The following is a 15,117-nucleotide window of genomic DNA, read 5'->3' on the forward strand; positions in this document are numbered from 1 at the left end:
GTAGGTACTCAGGAAATGTTTGAAGAATAGAGAGAACAGAGTTGAATTAATAGCTGTGAAGCTGCTAGGTTGTTCTGCAACTGGCTTGCACTGGGGGCTTTGGTGACACTATGAGGCATTGAGAAGAAAACATTCTTGCAGCAGTCCTTCCCAAGCATCTGTCACAGTCCTGGAGGTGCACTGAGCCACCCTTATTCTGCTGCCTTAATTTCTGGTCCTTAGATCTTTTGGGAGGAAAAGAGCTGTATACCTTGGAAGCCCATGGAATAGCATTTGTGTGTCTGGGCGCATGGAACACCAAGAGCCTGCAGCTGCCCACCCTTCATGGGACAAAGAGCTACAGTGAATCACCCAAGCCCCACCCTCACCCTGGAGGAAGCACAACCATATATTTTAAGTCTATTTCATAAAACGTAAACCACATGGGTGGCATTGCCATTCCACACCCGTCTTCTGTAAGTAAGCTTCCGATTCTACCCGGTGGACTGTCGCCAAGTAAGAACTTTCCCTGTTAGGCTGGCAGCTTTATTAATGTTCACTAGCTAATAATTCTGGCAGCATCAACTCTCTGATATTCACGATACCTTTGAGATGTCCTTCACATTACAGATGAGATATTAATTTAGTTCCATGACAGTGATCGCTCTGAATCATTACCCCACTAATTAATACTCAAGAAACGATGGGTAACAGAGAGTTGTAAACTTGGTAGTGTGCTAAGTATGACCAGAAATAAGATTATTAGGTAGAATTTAAATGCTTGGCCCATTATCATCACAAATAATTTACAATGGAAAATGAGATTAGATACTCAGCATAACTTAGTTTGGAAAGCAACGACAACCGATCTTTTCACGCAATTTATAGGCCATCTAGAGAGAATGAATTTGGCTTACAGTATGGATACGGCATGATTTAAGAGTCCACTGTCCACAGAATAATATATTTTGATGTTGTCTCTGGTGCAACATGACATTAATTTTCTCTAGCTTTCTGAACTTTGATGTGCCTGAAGTCTGGTGATATAGGCAGGGTGGGGGACTGATGCCTGAGCCCCTCTTTGAGTACCCAGAGCTGGCTCTGGCTGAAAATTAAACAAGGTGGCCTCCATTGACTTCTGGGGCCCCCTCAAAATCTGAATTTGCTAGTTAGAGTTTTAATGTGCCTGGTACTTTTGGTGTTGCAGTAATAATGTTTAGAATCAATCTCTTAAACACCCCCATGGACAAGGCTTATTTTTGTTTGTCATTGAACTAATCTGTACTGAAGATACACTCTATGCCAGACACAATGACAAGTGCTAATGATACAAATGTGGATTGATACAGGGACCTCCTCTTAAGGAGCCTAGAGTCAAACAAAGTAGATGGACAAACCAGTCAGGAGATGGTGCAGGGCAGAGGTAGATGGAGGCCCAGTGGGCCCAGTAGGTCTGACTCAGACGGGGCTAAGGAGAGCTGAGAAGGAAGGGCTGCTGTATCTGAAACAGTGAACTGAAGGATTAAGAGCATTGGCTCTTGAGCCCTGGAGATCACATTCAAATCCCAGCTCTGCTATTTATTTGCTCTATGACCATGGGCAGCTGTTTCATGTCTTTAAGCTTTCTATGTAAAATGGTGATATTAGTGATGCTTACCTCATGCGATTATTATAAGGCTCAAGGAAATAGTGCATGTGTTCATGTTAAGCACAGAGCCAGCATGAGGTATGTGCACAACAAATATCAGCCATTAATGTTATTAGTAAAGGGTTGGTGGGAAACCAGTCAGCTTAAGGAAGTAGGGGATGGGCAGTCCAAACTGAGGGCATAGGAACAGGTGTCTGTAGGGTGAGTTGCTTTATGAGTTTTTCAGTAAGGTTGAATAAACAAATAAACACATAAATCTGCATCAGTGGAGAAGATGTGACTAAAGTGGTATGCAGAAGCCATATCCTGAAGGTCTTGCGTGCTAACCTAGGGAGTGTGAATTCTTCTCAGAAAGAGGTCACTCAGGAGTTTTAAGTAACTTCCCGAAGTCAGATTTGTCATCTAGCAAGGCAGTCATGTTTGGAGAGGAAGACAAGAATTGGAGAGAGCAGTCCAGGAGGCTATCGCAGCACCAAATGAAAGATGCTGCATGCCATTCAAATGACTTTGAGTCAGTTAGATTCGGCTAGATCTTGAATGAGATATGTCTGTCATCTGCCACCATGGCCATTTATATGTCCACCACTTCCATTTGTGGTTTTAAATATGAAATGTGATGCTATCTTTCTTCCTAAGAAGTCCATGGGCTTAATACTTTAAGTGGGTACTAGAAGTTTTCTTGCCAATGAATGACTCCTAGAAGCAACTCAGGCCCTTTGGGTGAGATGAGAAGGCAGACCTCTAGGACAGCAGATGGGAAATGACTCTCCAGGCTACCGATACTTCCCCTTGGGGATCAGGTACTCACGGATTGCTTGGCTGTTTGCATCCCCAAGATATAATTCAGCTCTTCTCTCTCTGTCCCACTGCCTCCCCTCCCTCACACCATGCATATGACAACTGACATTCTCTTTGGGACAATAAGAAGGTGATGATTCCACTCTCCTGAAAAGTGTGAAAGAGTTTGATTTAGATTGGAAAGCAGCATGGTTGTGTCTTAGACTAGAGGTTGTTAAAGTTCTTATTTGTCAAAGGATCTTCTGTTGAAAAGAAATCTTATACAATAGCCCGTATGCAAACAGAGCCAAGTGGGTCTGCCCCTGACCAAGTAGGGTGGAAGGGTCCAATATTCTTGTTGTCTGTGTGCCACCTGATAGAATCAGAGGAATGCAAGGACTTCTCTGAGTCCAGTTTGAAAGTTGGAGACAGACGGTCCAATAAAGCTCGGTGGGTCAGATGCTACTGACAGGCAGAGAGTGAATATCATCTCCCACTGGCACCTCGAGTAACCTTCTGTACCTCATGATTGAATTGTGGTCAAGTGAGTCTCAGGCGACTGAAGGCAGAGACCCTGTCTCATTCATCTCTTGTTACCTCCCTGGTGCCCAACACGAGTTAGCGGAATGAATACAAGTCTTGTGGTTTATTTAGTTAGTGACTTTTTGAGGTTACTAATTGTGTCTTATGGTCTGAAATGGTTAATTTGCCCAAACTGAACAGTTGGCTCTCTTTTTGTCTGCTAAAATCTGCTCCATGTGGCTACCTCTTCATTGCAGTGAGACACTGGGAACTTTAGGGAAGCTATAGAAAGGCTAGGCACACTTTGAGCAGCCCATGAGATGCCCTGCAAGGAGCTGGAGGCCACATAATGCCAGTTCCGTAAAATGCGCCAGTGAGTATCTACAATTGCAGGTCAGTGAATCCCTTCACCCCATAACTTTCTGTGTACTGAACAGATCCTGGGACTTTGCTAAGCATTCCTCATCTATGACTTCAAGCAATTATCATATAAACTCACAATGCAAGAGAGTTTATATGATAATTGTCATCACCATTTTGCAGGTAAGGCTTCTGAGATGGAGCATTAGGTAACTTGCCCAGTATCAGTCACTAAGCCTCAGTGAGTTCAAGTAACTTTCTCAAGGTCAGAGTTTCTGAGAGGCAGAAATGGTTATTTTTATCCATACACAACACACTTTACTATAGCACTACGGAGAGCAGAGGACACAACCATTCATTCCCTTGATATTTATGAAGTATCTGCCATATGCCAGGAGAGTAAATATCTACTGTCCTGTGTTCTAGGTCTCAAACACTGAACTAAACACACAAAACTCTGCTCTCAGGGAGGCTATATTCCAGTGTGAGCTCTACCACCTCACAAAACCATCCACAACCATTTTTGGCCCTGGCGATAGCTTACCTCGTTAAGCCATGGAGCTCATGATACATGCACCATGTTTTCAGCCCCTAATAGTTCTCTGCTTCTTTCAAAATAAAGATAAAAGAGGGAATGGTCAGAAGAGTAGCAGACTACCATACCAGTTGCTTTTTCATTCCCTGGTGGTGAGGAAGGTACTGTTTACAGACTTATTTGACTCTTAGATGAAGATTGCAAAAGCTGCCTCCTTTTATAGTCACATGGTAAGTGGCTTTGCTGTGTTCTTTATATTCTGGCACGGGTAAGGCTTATTATAAGCCTCCAGGAGGCAAGAATCTGTGTCTTCTTCTTTGAAGCCCCCTTAAGTTTTTTTTTTTTGGGGGGGGTCAGAGCCTCACTTTGTCACCCAGGCTGGAGGGCAGTGGAACGATCTCGGCTCACTGCATCCTCCGCCTCCCAGATTCAAGCAATTCTCGTGCCTCAACCACCTGAGTAGCTGGGATTACAGGTGCACACCATCATGCCTGGCTAATTTTTGTATTTTTTGTAGAGACAGGGTTTCGCCATGTTGGCCAGGCTGGTCTTGAACTCCTGAGCTCAAGCAATAATTTGCTTGCCTCAGCCTCCCAAAGTGCTGGGATTACAGTCGTGAACCACCACGCCCAGCCCCCTGCTCAAAATTCTTGGTATCTTTCAGGGAAACTCTCAAGTGCTTGGGATAATGTTAATAATATAAATTATTTTATATATCTTATTAATATTAATGATATGGATACTCTTTCCTGAATACTGTGTGCTAGGAACTGCATCCAACACTCTACATCTATTATCTCATTTAATTCTCACCATGACCTGCTTGTTGTTCTTCTTATTTTCTTATACCCATTTTACAAACAAGGAAAACAAGGCTCAAGGCCCCACAATTCGAAACTGGATGCCTGGTGGTCCAGTTAACATGTCCTGGAAATGCAGATGAATGGAACCGGGGAATTCATCTGTGCCACTCCTGGTCTTCCTTCTTACCCTTCCTTAAACAGGCTTTATGACTGAGTGGGATGCTCTCTCCAGCACTGAACCCTTCCTCCACATGACACTCTCCACTTCTCTGACAGAACTTGGGCATAGGGGTCCTTTTGAAGAGTTCTTGCTGAAACCATCTTGTGCAAACAACTATCAAACCTTTGGGGATGATAGCTTAGGAAAAGCAACACAGAGCCAGTGGCAATATATAAAGCATTGACATTATCTTAATTTCTTTGTTAGTATTTTCCATAAATTGTTTCCATCCTACCGTACATGAAGTCATGATGAACTAACTCTGAGTAGGAGAAATGACAGGTTAACTTGCCTTTCATTTGTTTTCCATAATAAATGGAATATTTCCTTGAACACTTGAAGTCATTAACATTTCAATTTATTCATGCTTTTTCTTTCTGGCATCCTAATGGCAATATTGCTTAATTATATCTGCTGTATAACTATCAACGTTGATGGCTCTTTGCATGCCCATAAGTGCCATTCTCACTGTCTCTGTTAGCCTGTTGGTTTGAGGAGGCGGTTTGCTTTCTTATGCCATTCTACTTACTTTTTTGAGTGTAGATTGTTAAACAGGGACACTGGGCCAGTGAATTAAGTGAGGCAGCACTGGGTGAGGATCCAAGCTAACTTCCCTTGTGCTTGCCATGTACTTACTAGGCACTGTTCCAAGCATTTCACATGTATTAGCTTATTTACTCTGCCTACAGTCCTTTGAGGCAGAGTCTATTATTATCACATCCACGTCTATGGATGAGGAAGCTGAGATCTAGAGACACTAAGTGACTTGTTCAAGGTCGTACTAGGTGGGTAAGTGACCAGGCCAGGCTTTACACCTGTGTAGCCTAGCCCCAGCATTTCTGACCCTGACCTTACATCAAAGGTCTGCTCTGTCTGTACCTCTCTCTCCTTCTTTGTGGCCTGAGTCTTCCATATCAATTACTTTGTTGCTGTGTTGGATCTTTGGGTTAAAAAGACAGAAAAGTGGCAAAATGGTAATGGGATGATTAGATGCTGTTTCTCATCTTTGCTTTAAACCTCCAAATTGCAGCTTTTGCCTAAAGACTCATGGCCTTCAAGACATTGTTAGAAAACATAAACAAATTAAGCACCAGATAGTGTAAGTAAGCACACATTTTAAAAAGCAAGTTTAAAATGACCCCCACCCCAGCTTTTGCCATTTGAAGATCAGGATTCAGGCCACATGCAGGCCATCAGGCATTCCCAAACACTAGGATATTTTCTGGGATTTCTGGCCTCACTATTTCAAATTACAGGTGAGTTTTCAAGCAGGCTTCCAAAAATCAGGCCCTGAATATTGCCGAGTGCATCTATGGTATGCCCTGAACTCTGCCTGGGCACATGCCAGGAGGAAAGTTAAGGTGGCAGCAGAGATGTGTGCATGTTCCCTTTAAAATGACACCTGAAATTAATTATGCCTATGCTTTTGGCCTTAGAAGTGCAAGCCCAGGCCACTGATGTGGTAAGGGAAGGAGGCTCAGAGGAATATTTTAATTTTAGAAAAGAGGTCTTACTGTCAAAGGAATTGCTCTCTTTAGTTCATTAAAAAATTATCACATTCCTTTGAAATGAGAGTAAAACTAATATTTCTTAATAGTTGCTCATCGTTAATATTATGCCAATTATTGCATTACTTTTGGCTGATAAATATTCAGAGGATAAATGAAGCCCACAAGATGGATTTATTCTCCAGCAGTACAAACAAAAACTTTCAATATTTTATATCACATAATTAAATGCTGTTTGTTGTTTCTAGAATGAGAACTTGGGACATGCTAATTAATTGCTTCAAGAAGATAGTTAGACATGTTTCATGGTTGATATTCAGAATCAGATATTTATAAACCCTGCACAACACGGCTGATGATTTACACTTGCAGAATAAATCCTACCTGCAGAAGTCTGGGGGCACCATGCCATAAACATTGATCCTGTCACAGAGCTCCAGTGCAATTGTCATTGTGAACCAGCCAGTGCTGAGCCAAGTGTTGGATATCTTCCTGGAAGGAACAATAATTAAGTCTGCAAGCTGGTAAAGTAACCATTATACACACTACCATCTTTAATTCTTTCTGGAGTAAGGCTAACTATAAACAGAGTCTCTTCCTCTCTCCCTCCATTTGGTAAATATCTGGAACTTTACCAAATTGACATCTCTTACTAACATCACCATATTCCACAGTACAGTCATAATTGATGTTGATGCTCATGTTGAATGTGTGACATTAAAAGATGCTCAAGGGACTTCTGCATCATCAAAGATGATGATCAGTGTTTCAGTGTTTAAGTGTATATGTTACCACAACTCAATTTCTTATGACAGTCCCCGTTTAACAACTCTTTCTTAACAAGAACACTTGAGTAACTAGAAATTCTCCTTGTTCCCCAAACAGGCTAGATAATGAGTAGCTTATTAAATATAAATAAACATGCACATGTATTTATCTATTAATCAATTGGCTGATTGACTGAACTTAGGGTAAAAGCTTGCCTTCAAGTAGACTAACACCAACATCTTGATTGAATGTCTTTCCATAAGAAGGGTACACTCAATTGGATATGGGCTAATGACCAGAGGAAAAGAGCCACAGGAATGCTTCTATTTAACTGAATATTTGCTTCATTTTACATATAAGAAAATTTTTATTAGGAGACCAAAAATTGACAGAATTTAAGGAATGAACTGGTGCACCCCACCATTCATTAATTTTCCCATTCAGACATCTGTAATGAGCTTCCACCATATACTATGCCTTAGGATAACTGTGGAGACATAACGCCAAGGTCTAATTTGACCCTGTGAGAATGACTCAGCCTACCATGCTACACTGCTGTGGATATTAATTTCAATTCTTCGGGGGTTGCTGTTTTACTTTTCCTTCAGTGCTTACGGCATGCCTCATTAGCCAGTTTCAAACACCTTATCCCCAAGGTCAGACTGTCTGACTTTGCCCAGCCATAGCACCATTTGTGATGTGAGTAACAGAGGTGCAGGAAGGCTTTTCTACTTGCACTGTGTAGCACCCATCCTTGAGAAGAAGGAAAACCTTCTGTCAATCAGTTTGCATCATTATTTCCATTTCATATAAGGACCAAAAAAAAAAAAAAAAAAGAGAGAGAGACAGAGAAAGAGAGAGAGAAAGGACATTTCGAAGGAGTCCTTCATTTTGTCCAATACCTGACAGCGTAGGTGGCTTAGTTATCCCTGAGGATCATGGCTTCAACTTTCTATTTCTTAAGCCCTTTGGTCATTCATTTCCCTATTCCATTGTATTTTGACCTGGTAACATCCCAGGAAGCACATTTTAAAGCTTCTGGGAATAACATGGGCTGAATCTTACCTATTTCTATCATAACCAGCTGGATGACCTGAGGCAAGTTATTGTTGATCTTTGACCCTTCATTTCTTATCTATAAAGGAGACACAGGAATCTCTGTCCCTGGGCTATTTGACAGCTAAATGAGCAAGCATGCATAAAAAGCACCAAGCTTGCTATGTTGATACATTGACATCTCTTCCTCCTTTTCTAGTTGCTAAGTTGAGCAAACAAGGTAAATAATTTCACCATTCCTTTCAGTGCTTTTTAGCAACCATGAAGAAAATTCTTCCAACACCCTGCTACTGGGGGCTGTGTAGGGGCCACCATCAGTAGTCAGGGCAGGTATTAGGAAATTTAGAAACTTTCAGCCTAGATTGGTATTAATGATTTTCCTTCTTTCTCACGAAGGCTATATATTCATAAGACCTTTGAGACTGAAGGAGCTGGGATGGAGTAGAGCTGACTGAATGGCAAAGAGCAAGAAGAGGAAGTGGCTTCCCTTAAGTTAGAGGCTGTTTTCACCTATGGGCCATGACAATGCACTGGCCATGTGTTCTGGACCTAATCTGGGTGAGTGAATAACTGGGAGGATGTGGAACCCAGGAAGAGGATGACAGCTCACTTATAGCTTCAGGAGCCTAATCTGGGAATCACACTTATATTCCCTCTGTTTTTAGAGCTATTGGACACATGAAAGGGGACTTTCTCCAGGGGCAGAAACTCTCCCATAACTCTGGTTCTGTTTTATGTGATGTAGTAGAGATCATAAACCACAGCCTGAATACAGGAGGATGTGGCTGCACAGGAAAAGGCTTTGTGGGTAAAATGGGGAGAAGAATGCAAGGTAGAGGACGAAAGAAACTACAGTGAAGAGTTCTTTAAAGTGACACTTAAAATTCCCCAGACTTCCTAAACAACAGCCTTTTGGGGTCACGTGCTATAGAAATGCAACACTTTGTGCTGTCTTTCTAAAACTCTTTGTTGAACTCTTTTTCTAACAAAGGAATATCTACTGTTTTTACACTTAATCAGCTGTAATGAAAGAATATGAAAAGCTGTCATATGCTTATTAGGGAAAATTATCAGATATTCTTTTGTATGATGAAGTAACACACTGAGCTGATAATTCTATAGTGCACACTAAATTACAATTAAGGGCCTTTCTGCTCCACCAGAATCTCATTTATAATCTCTATGGAAATATTCTTCCTGCAGTTATTTCATTTATGCTTCCTTTATCTAATTACTGTAATATTGGTTCTGAATCATATTTTCCTAATGTACCCTTATTCAATTATAAAGTTATTTTCAAGTACAGTTACTTTTTAATATCAAAGAATACCACTTGGCCATCTAAGTCATTTGTCATACTTCTTAATTGCAGATTGTTCCTGAGCCACTTATTTCTCTGCTTTTAGGGAGGGTGAAACTTCTATCAATCACAATCTATTAAATGACTCCATTTCTTCAAAATATTCACCCAAAAGGAAAGTCCTGATCATGAGATCTGCAAGTTAGATATTCTGCACTTTATGTATCAGATGCTAGTGTTTTGTTGGGTTTCAAGAGAAGCATGCATTGAGAAATACCGTTACACGCTAAATGTTTTAGGTTTTAATTGACAGAAATAGTTTTGTCCTGAAGGGCCATTTCTGACTTGTTTCTTTCAGCTTGGAGCAGGCTACAGGTTAAGAATATTAAGTCAATAGAGTATTGGCTTCTTTCAGATGGTTTCCCGAAGGCAAGAGGCACAAAGTTTCTGGAAGCAGCAGTGTACTCTGGCATCCTCCACATTCATAAGTGTGATTCCCCCGAGTAGGGACTACATGGACCCTGGCAGATAGATGTCTGTGGAAAGAGGCCCACCAGCCCCTCCACAAAGCTTTGGCTCCCTCCTTACCAACCAGGAAGGTCAGGAAGAAAGACCGGGTGAGAAAAAGCTTCTCACTGGTCAGAATTTAGTGAATTTAGTGAGCAGGATATGCCTTGCTGTGAGATGGCTTCCTAAAGATCCTGAGTGGCCAAAGGGTGCGATGACTTAGTATCTAACTTATCAGCTTAAAATGATTTCTTAAGGAGTCTAGAACAACGTTTAATTATCCTAAATAGCTAACATTGCGGCAGTGTTTTAGGAATACTTATTTAGCAATCAACCATTAAACTAAAAAGAGAGAAGTGTTTTCCGTTGAGACGGTTTCTACTTATTTCAGATTTTTCAACAAGTAAACAATGAAACTAAATAACTCCCCTCCTTCTTGATTCCTTGTAAAATGTTTCCTTGATTAAATAACTCATTCAAATGAGTGACAGTCTCTCTTATCTGTGAGTTGCAAAGGTCAATGCACGACTGGATTTTGTGGCAGCTGGCGATGATCAGAATCCCCAACGTGATCTGCTGGCTGGGCTACCCATGGTGTCTGCTGGGCCTTCCAGGGAGTACGGCCACAGTGCCAACAGCCAGCTCTTCCTCCTTCCTCCACCAGATCCATGCCCACTCCTGCCTGGGCCAGCCCTTGACTAGTCACAAGGTTTCTAGGATTTAAAAACTATCTAGCTCTTCCACACAAAGAATTTGGGGGTACTGGATTTAAGTCTTTCTTTGAGACTATTCTTTGAGACTATTCTAGTTGCTAGCCAAAGAATGGATTTGTTACTTTATATTCTTTATTGCATTTATCATATCACTTTATTTTAAAAAAAATTTATGAGATGGGATCTTGCTATGTTGCTCACACTGGATTTGAACTCCTGGGCTCAAGCCATCTTCCTGCCTCGGCCTCCCAAGTAGCTGGGATTATAGGCATGCACCACTAAGTCTGGCTCTCCTTTAGTTTAAAGATAAGCAATTGACTCAGTAACAGTTTTTGTAAGAGGGATAAATTACAACATAAATGTATAACAGTACAGGTTTTAGAATTAAGGAAATGAGGCAATTTGATTATTAGACCAGTCCATCCAGAGATTGGTAGTCACTATCCCCTTTTCATAGTAAGGTCACTAAGTCTCTAAAAGGTTAGATAACTTGTCCAGGTCCTCACAACTAGAGAGTGACAGAGCCAGAGTTCCAACCCAGGCTGTACTCTCTAGTGGCCCTTGATTCTTCATTGTCCTTTCTTCACCTAGATTTGTCCAGCTGACGTCTTTTCACCTCTCGTCTTCACCTTGTGTCACCCCCACCCCCAAGTTCTCCTGACTGCAGCCACAGGGGGCTTTTCTCCAACCCACTGCATGTTCTCTCACACCTGATTCCCTGGACCTCCAGGGAGGTTTCTCCCTCCTGCTCTCAGATCCTTTACTTTATCCAAGACTTGCTACCCTGGGTCTCAGCTTATATATGTCTTTTTGAGAAAGCATTTTCCTCATCTCCCAGACCAGTAATTTCCAAAATCTTTCAACCTAGAGTGAAAAATACATTTTTACATCGTGATTGAGGCGCACACACAAACAGTTTTAATTTCATTTTCTAAAGTGTGTAATTCAGTGATATTTATTTGACATTCACAGGACTGTGCAACCATCACCACTAATTTCAGAACATTTTCATCACTTTGAGAAGAAATCCCTATCCATCTATCTCCATCTCTATCAAACCGAAATAAAAGTTTCATGAAACAATACCTTGCCTAACTTACTGTGTGGGATGAATGCTGATAATATCTTTTCTATTCTACTCTGTTCCATTTTATCCCATTCTTCCCGTTACTTTAGAAAAAAAATCTTTCAGTGCCTCACTACATTGATTTCATGTCTTAATATGGAGTTGTAGCTAATAGTTTGGGTTTCCATGGGCTGGGGCCAAGGGCACGTCTACAGCACCATTTTCTTCCCTCGCAAGACCCTCAGTGCACTGGCTACTACTTGGTAAGTCTCCAAGACTTTATACACCTGGAGGGTGGGCTCTTGTGTTTGACTGTTTCCCTAGGGCCAAGCACAGTGCTGAGCAAGTAGTGGGCACTCCATAAATACTGGTTGACTAAATAAATGTTTGCCTTTGAATGGGAAAAAATAAACCCACACACTTTTTTTTTGGTGAGTGTTCATGCAAGTAAACTGAAAGGCAATAAAACTGTTATATTGCACTTTTAACCAATGAAGGCCAGTAGCTGTATAGCCTCTTCCTCAAAAATAAGGCCCTGAAATATCCTTATAATTATCTCCATGCTTCTTTTCACTTTGCCTTGTAAAGTCAGCTTGAGCAGCCCAGTCACGCAGAGGACCCTACAAGTGAACTCTAGCAATGACATGAGCAGTGGGGCCCACAACAAAAACCTGTAGCAAAAGCTTTGCTTTAGGTGAGTCAGCCAACGATGACTTATCCTCACCCTCCCCTGCATCTTCTTCCCTGTGCCTTTGTACCTGTCTTTGCCAGTCTCCTGCTTGAAGAGCTCATCAAACTGCAGCATCTTGTGGCGAGTAATCATGAAGGCCTTCAGCCGGGGCAGCACCTGGCTCAGGAGATGCAGGTTGTTGTAGACCTGGCCCTTGCCGTCCCGCCGCATGTAGCTGCTGGGGCCCCAGAAGATGAACACGGTGCCCTGGCTCACGTTGAGCAGGTCGTGGCGGTTGCGGAGGATCCTTTGGATGCTGGAATGCGCGATGACCCTCAGGCTGGTGCGATTGCCCACATCGCGCCCATAGCCGCGTGTGGGGGCGTCGTTCATGCGGATGACACACTCTGTCTGGTCAATCTGGGAGCCTTGCCGACTGTGCAGCAGATGCCCTGAGCTGGTCACCAGGGCACAGTCCCTGCAGTGCATTTTCAGGGGCTGGAAGGCAGGGGGAGAAGGACACTGTCAGGGGCAAAGGGCTTAACCCTCACTCAGCACCAGCAGGCTACTTCCCTGCCTTGGGAGAAGGGCACCCATCTCTCTTCTCCTCCCGGTCATGTCAGAGTATATCCCTTCTGCTGTTACTTTATGGACCCTTGTGTTCTTTTCTAAACAGGTGACAGGGAACACTGGACAAGAGCAAAAGGGAGTTAGCACCAACCTATCAAACATTGGACTAAGGGCTTTACTGATACGAAATAACCAAATCGACACATCAACCCAGCAAGGTTGCTCTCGTGGTCATTTTACAGATGAAGATACTCAAGCATACAGATGTTAACAAATTTGTCCAAAGTTGCCCTGTATTCCTAGCAAGTAATAAAGTCGTGCTTTTAGCTTTCAAAACTAGGTATTTTTGAGTCCAAAGTTACTACCAAGTTGAAGCAAAGACTATCCTGCAAATTGCTGTGAAACTAGTTGTGATGCTCTTAACTCACCTTATTGAAAGTTAAACACTAATTAAAATTCTTGGATGCTCTACAAATATGTTTATCCTAAATAAACGTCAACTAAACATCATATGGGAAATGACATGCGGATTGTAACTCCTTAGAGGCCATAATTTTGAAATGACAATTAGGATTGCTTCTTCTATTTTAACAGATGAGGGAGAGAGAAACTCAGTTGTCCCATTTTCATAAACATAAAGAAAGCCTCAAGCTCAGAGGCACAGACCCCATCTAGGAATTGCAGGGCCTAGGTCCTTCTCTCATCTGCAGTGAATACGCATCCTGGCGAAGTTCTGGCCAGGACATGGTGTTCACCAAAGACAACTCCAATGGCAGCGCTCAGTTCAATGCCCTGAACCAATGATTTGCTTTCAAAACACCTATGTCCTAACAAATTAAACATTCCCGTGTTGATGTTTAATGAGCAATATTTCTAGTTGCTATTTGAAGATAATGTAATTAGGACCTGAGGCCAAGGCCAGAAAATGTACAAGAAAATAATAATCAAGATGTTCTGAAGAGACGTTGCATTGTTAGACTTTTTCCAGAGCCTATGCCCTTCTCTGTTAGCTTTGAACAGGACATGCTGGCTTCCTGCACTGTCTCAGGAAATTGAATCCAACTTAGTACTGCATATATTCAGCTTTGTGTTTACTTTGGGAATTTCCTGAGACATGGCTGTGTCTTCAGAACTACACTGAGAGCACCTGAGGGCAGCCAGCTTCCCTCACCTTGTGGTGCCTCAAAACATCAGCTCTGGGATGTAGCAGGATGGGCCCAGCCTTGCTTCCACCACCTACTAGCTATGGGACCTTGGCAAGTCACTAACCTCGACAAGTCTCAGTTTTCTTATCTCTAACTGAGGTTAAAACCTCACTCTACTATGGTAGAATAAAAAAAATTAAGATACATACAGTATTAGATTGAGCCCTTTGAAACTGCCAATATTTGGCCTGCAAAAATAGCAACTGCATGTGTTTGAACCTTTAGCATAGGATTGTCACAGAGATCATTCAATAAATGATAGGTGCTATCAGGATTATTGGTCAGTGTGGAGCCTTTTGCTCCTGTCCAGTGTTCCCTATCACCCATTTAGAAGAGAATGCAGGGGTCCATAAAGTAATTGTACAATAAGTACTCGTGATATTAGCAGTGACCACTTAGGGTTTATAATTGATGCAGGGCTTATGAAATGGAGGTTCTACCATTGCAAATTTTCACAATTCCCCCAACATCTAATTACTCTTACATGACAGGCACTGTGCTAGGCAGTCAGAATGCAAAAATGGGGCAAACAGCCTTGAAAGCTTATACTTTAGTGAGGGACAGTGGTCAGTAAAGGAGGACAATACAGTGTGACACAGTATGAGGAGAGGAGGCCCTGCTGAAGTCTGAGTAAGGGGCTGTTGAGAACTCAGCAAAGCTGGGGGCACAAAGGAAAACAGTAGCCAATCAGCTAATATTTATTGAGTGCTTTTTGGCCACAACTGTGTTAGGCACTGTTCTGATTTTTTATAAATATAATTGCATTAATCCTTCAACTAATACTCTAAGATACTATATTATCACTCTCATTTTACAAATAAGAATATTGAAAGATAGAAAAATGAAGCAATTTGCTCAAGATCACACTGTAAGGTGGTGGCAGTGTTGAAATTTGAACCTCAAAACCCCG

The 15,117-nt window shown here is 42.0% G+C and overlaps 1 protein-coding gene across 3 annotated transcripts in view; it reads right to left on the minus strand.

Moving 5' to 3' along the window:
• The window catches only part of ST6GALNAC5 (ST6 N-acetylgalactosaminide alpha-2,6-sialyltransferase 5), a 193,880-nt gene that overhangs the window by 8,849 nt on the left and 169,914 nt on the right, over positions 1 to 15,117 (minus strand). Inside the window, exons 3-4 of one of the 3 annotated variants that reach the window (XM_023209211.2) lie at positions 12,521 to 12,930; positions 6,737 to 6,844 (exon numbers count right to left, since the gene is read on the minus strand). The exons of 1 other annotated variant lie outside the window; for it this stretch is intronic. In XM_023209211.2, coding sequence (XP_023064979.1) covers positions 6,737 to 6,844; positions 12,521 to 12,930 — 518 coding nt within the window. The remainder of the gene's footprint in view (positions 1 to 6,736; positions 6,845 to 12,520; positions 12,931 to 15,117) is intronic. One more of the 3 variants, XM_023209218.2, reaches the window with a different exon arrangement.

The sequence above is a fragment of the Piliocolobus tephrosceles genome, chromosome 1 (assembly GCF_002776525.5).
Source record: "Piliocolobus tephrosceles isolate RC106 chromosome 1, ASM277652v3, whole genome shotgun sequence".
Classification (NCBI taxonomy): domain Eukaryota; kingdom Metazoa; phylum Chordata; class Mammalia; order Primates; family Cercopithecidae; genus Piliocolobus; species Piliocolobus tephrosceles.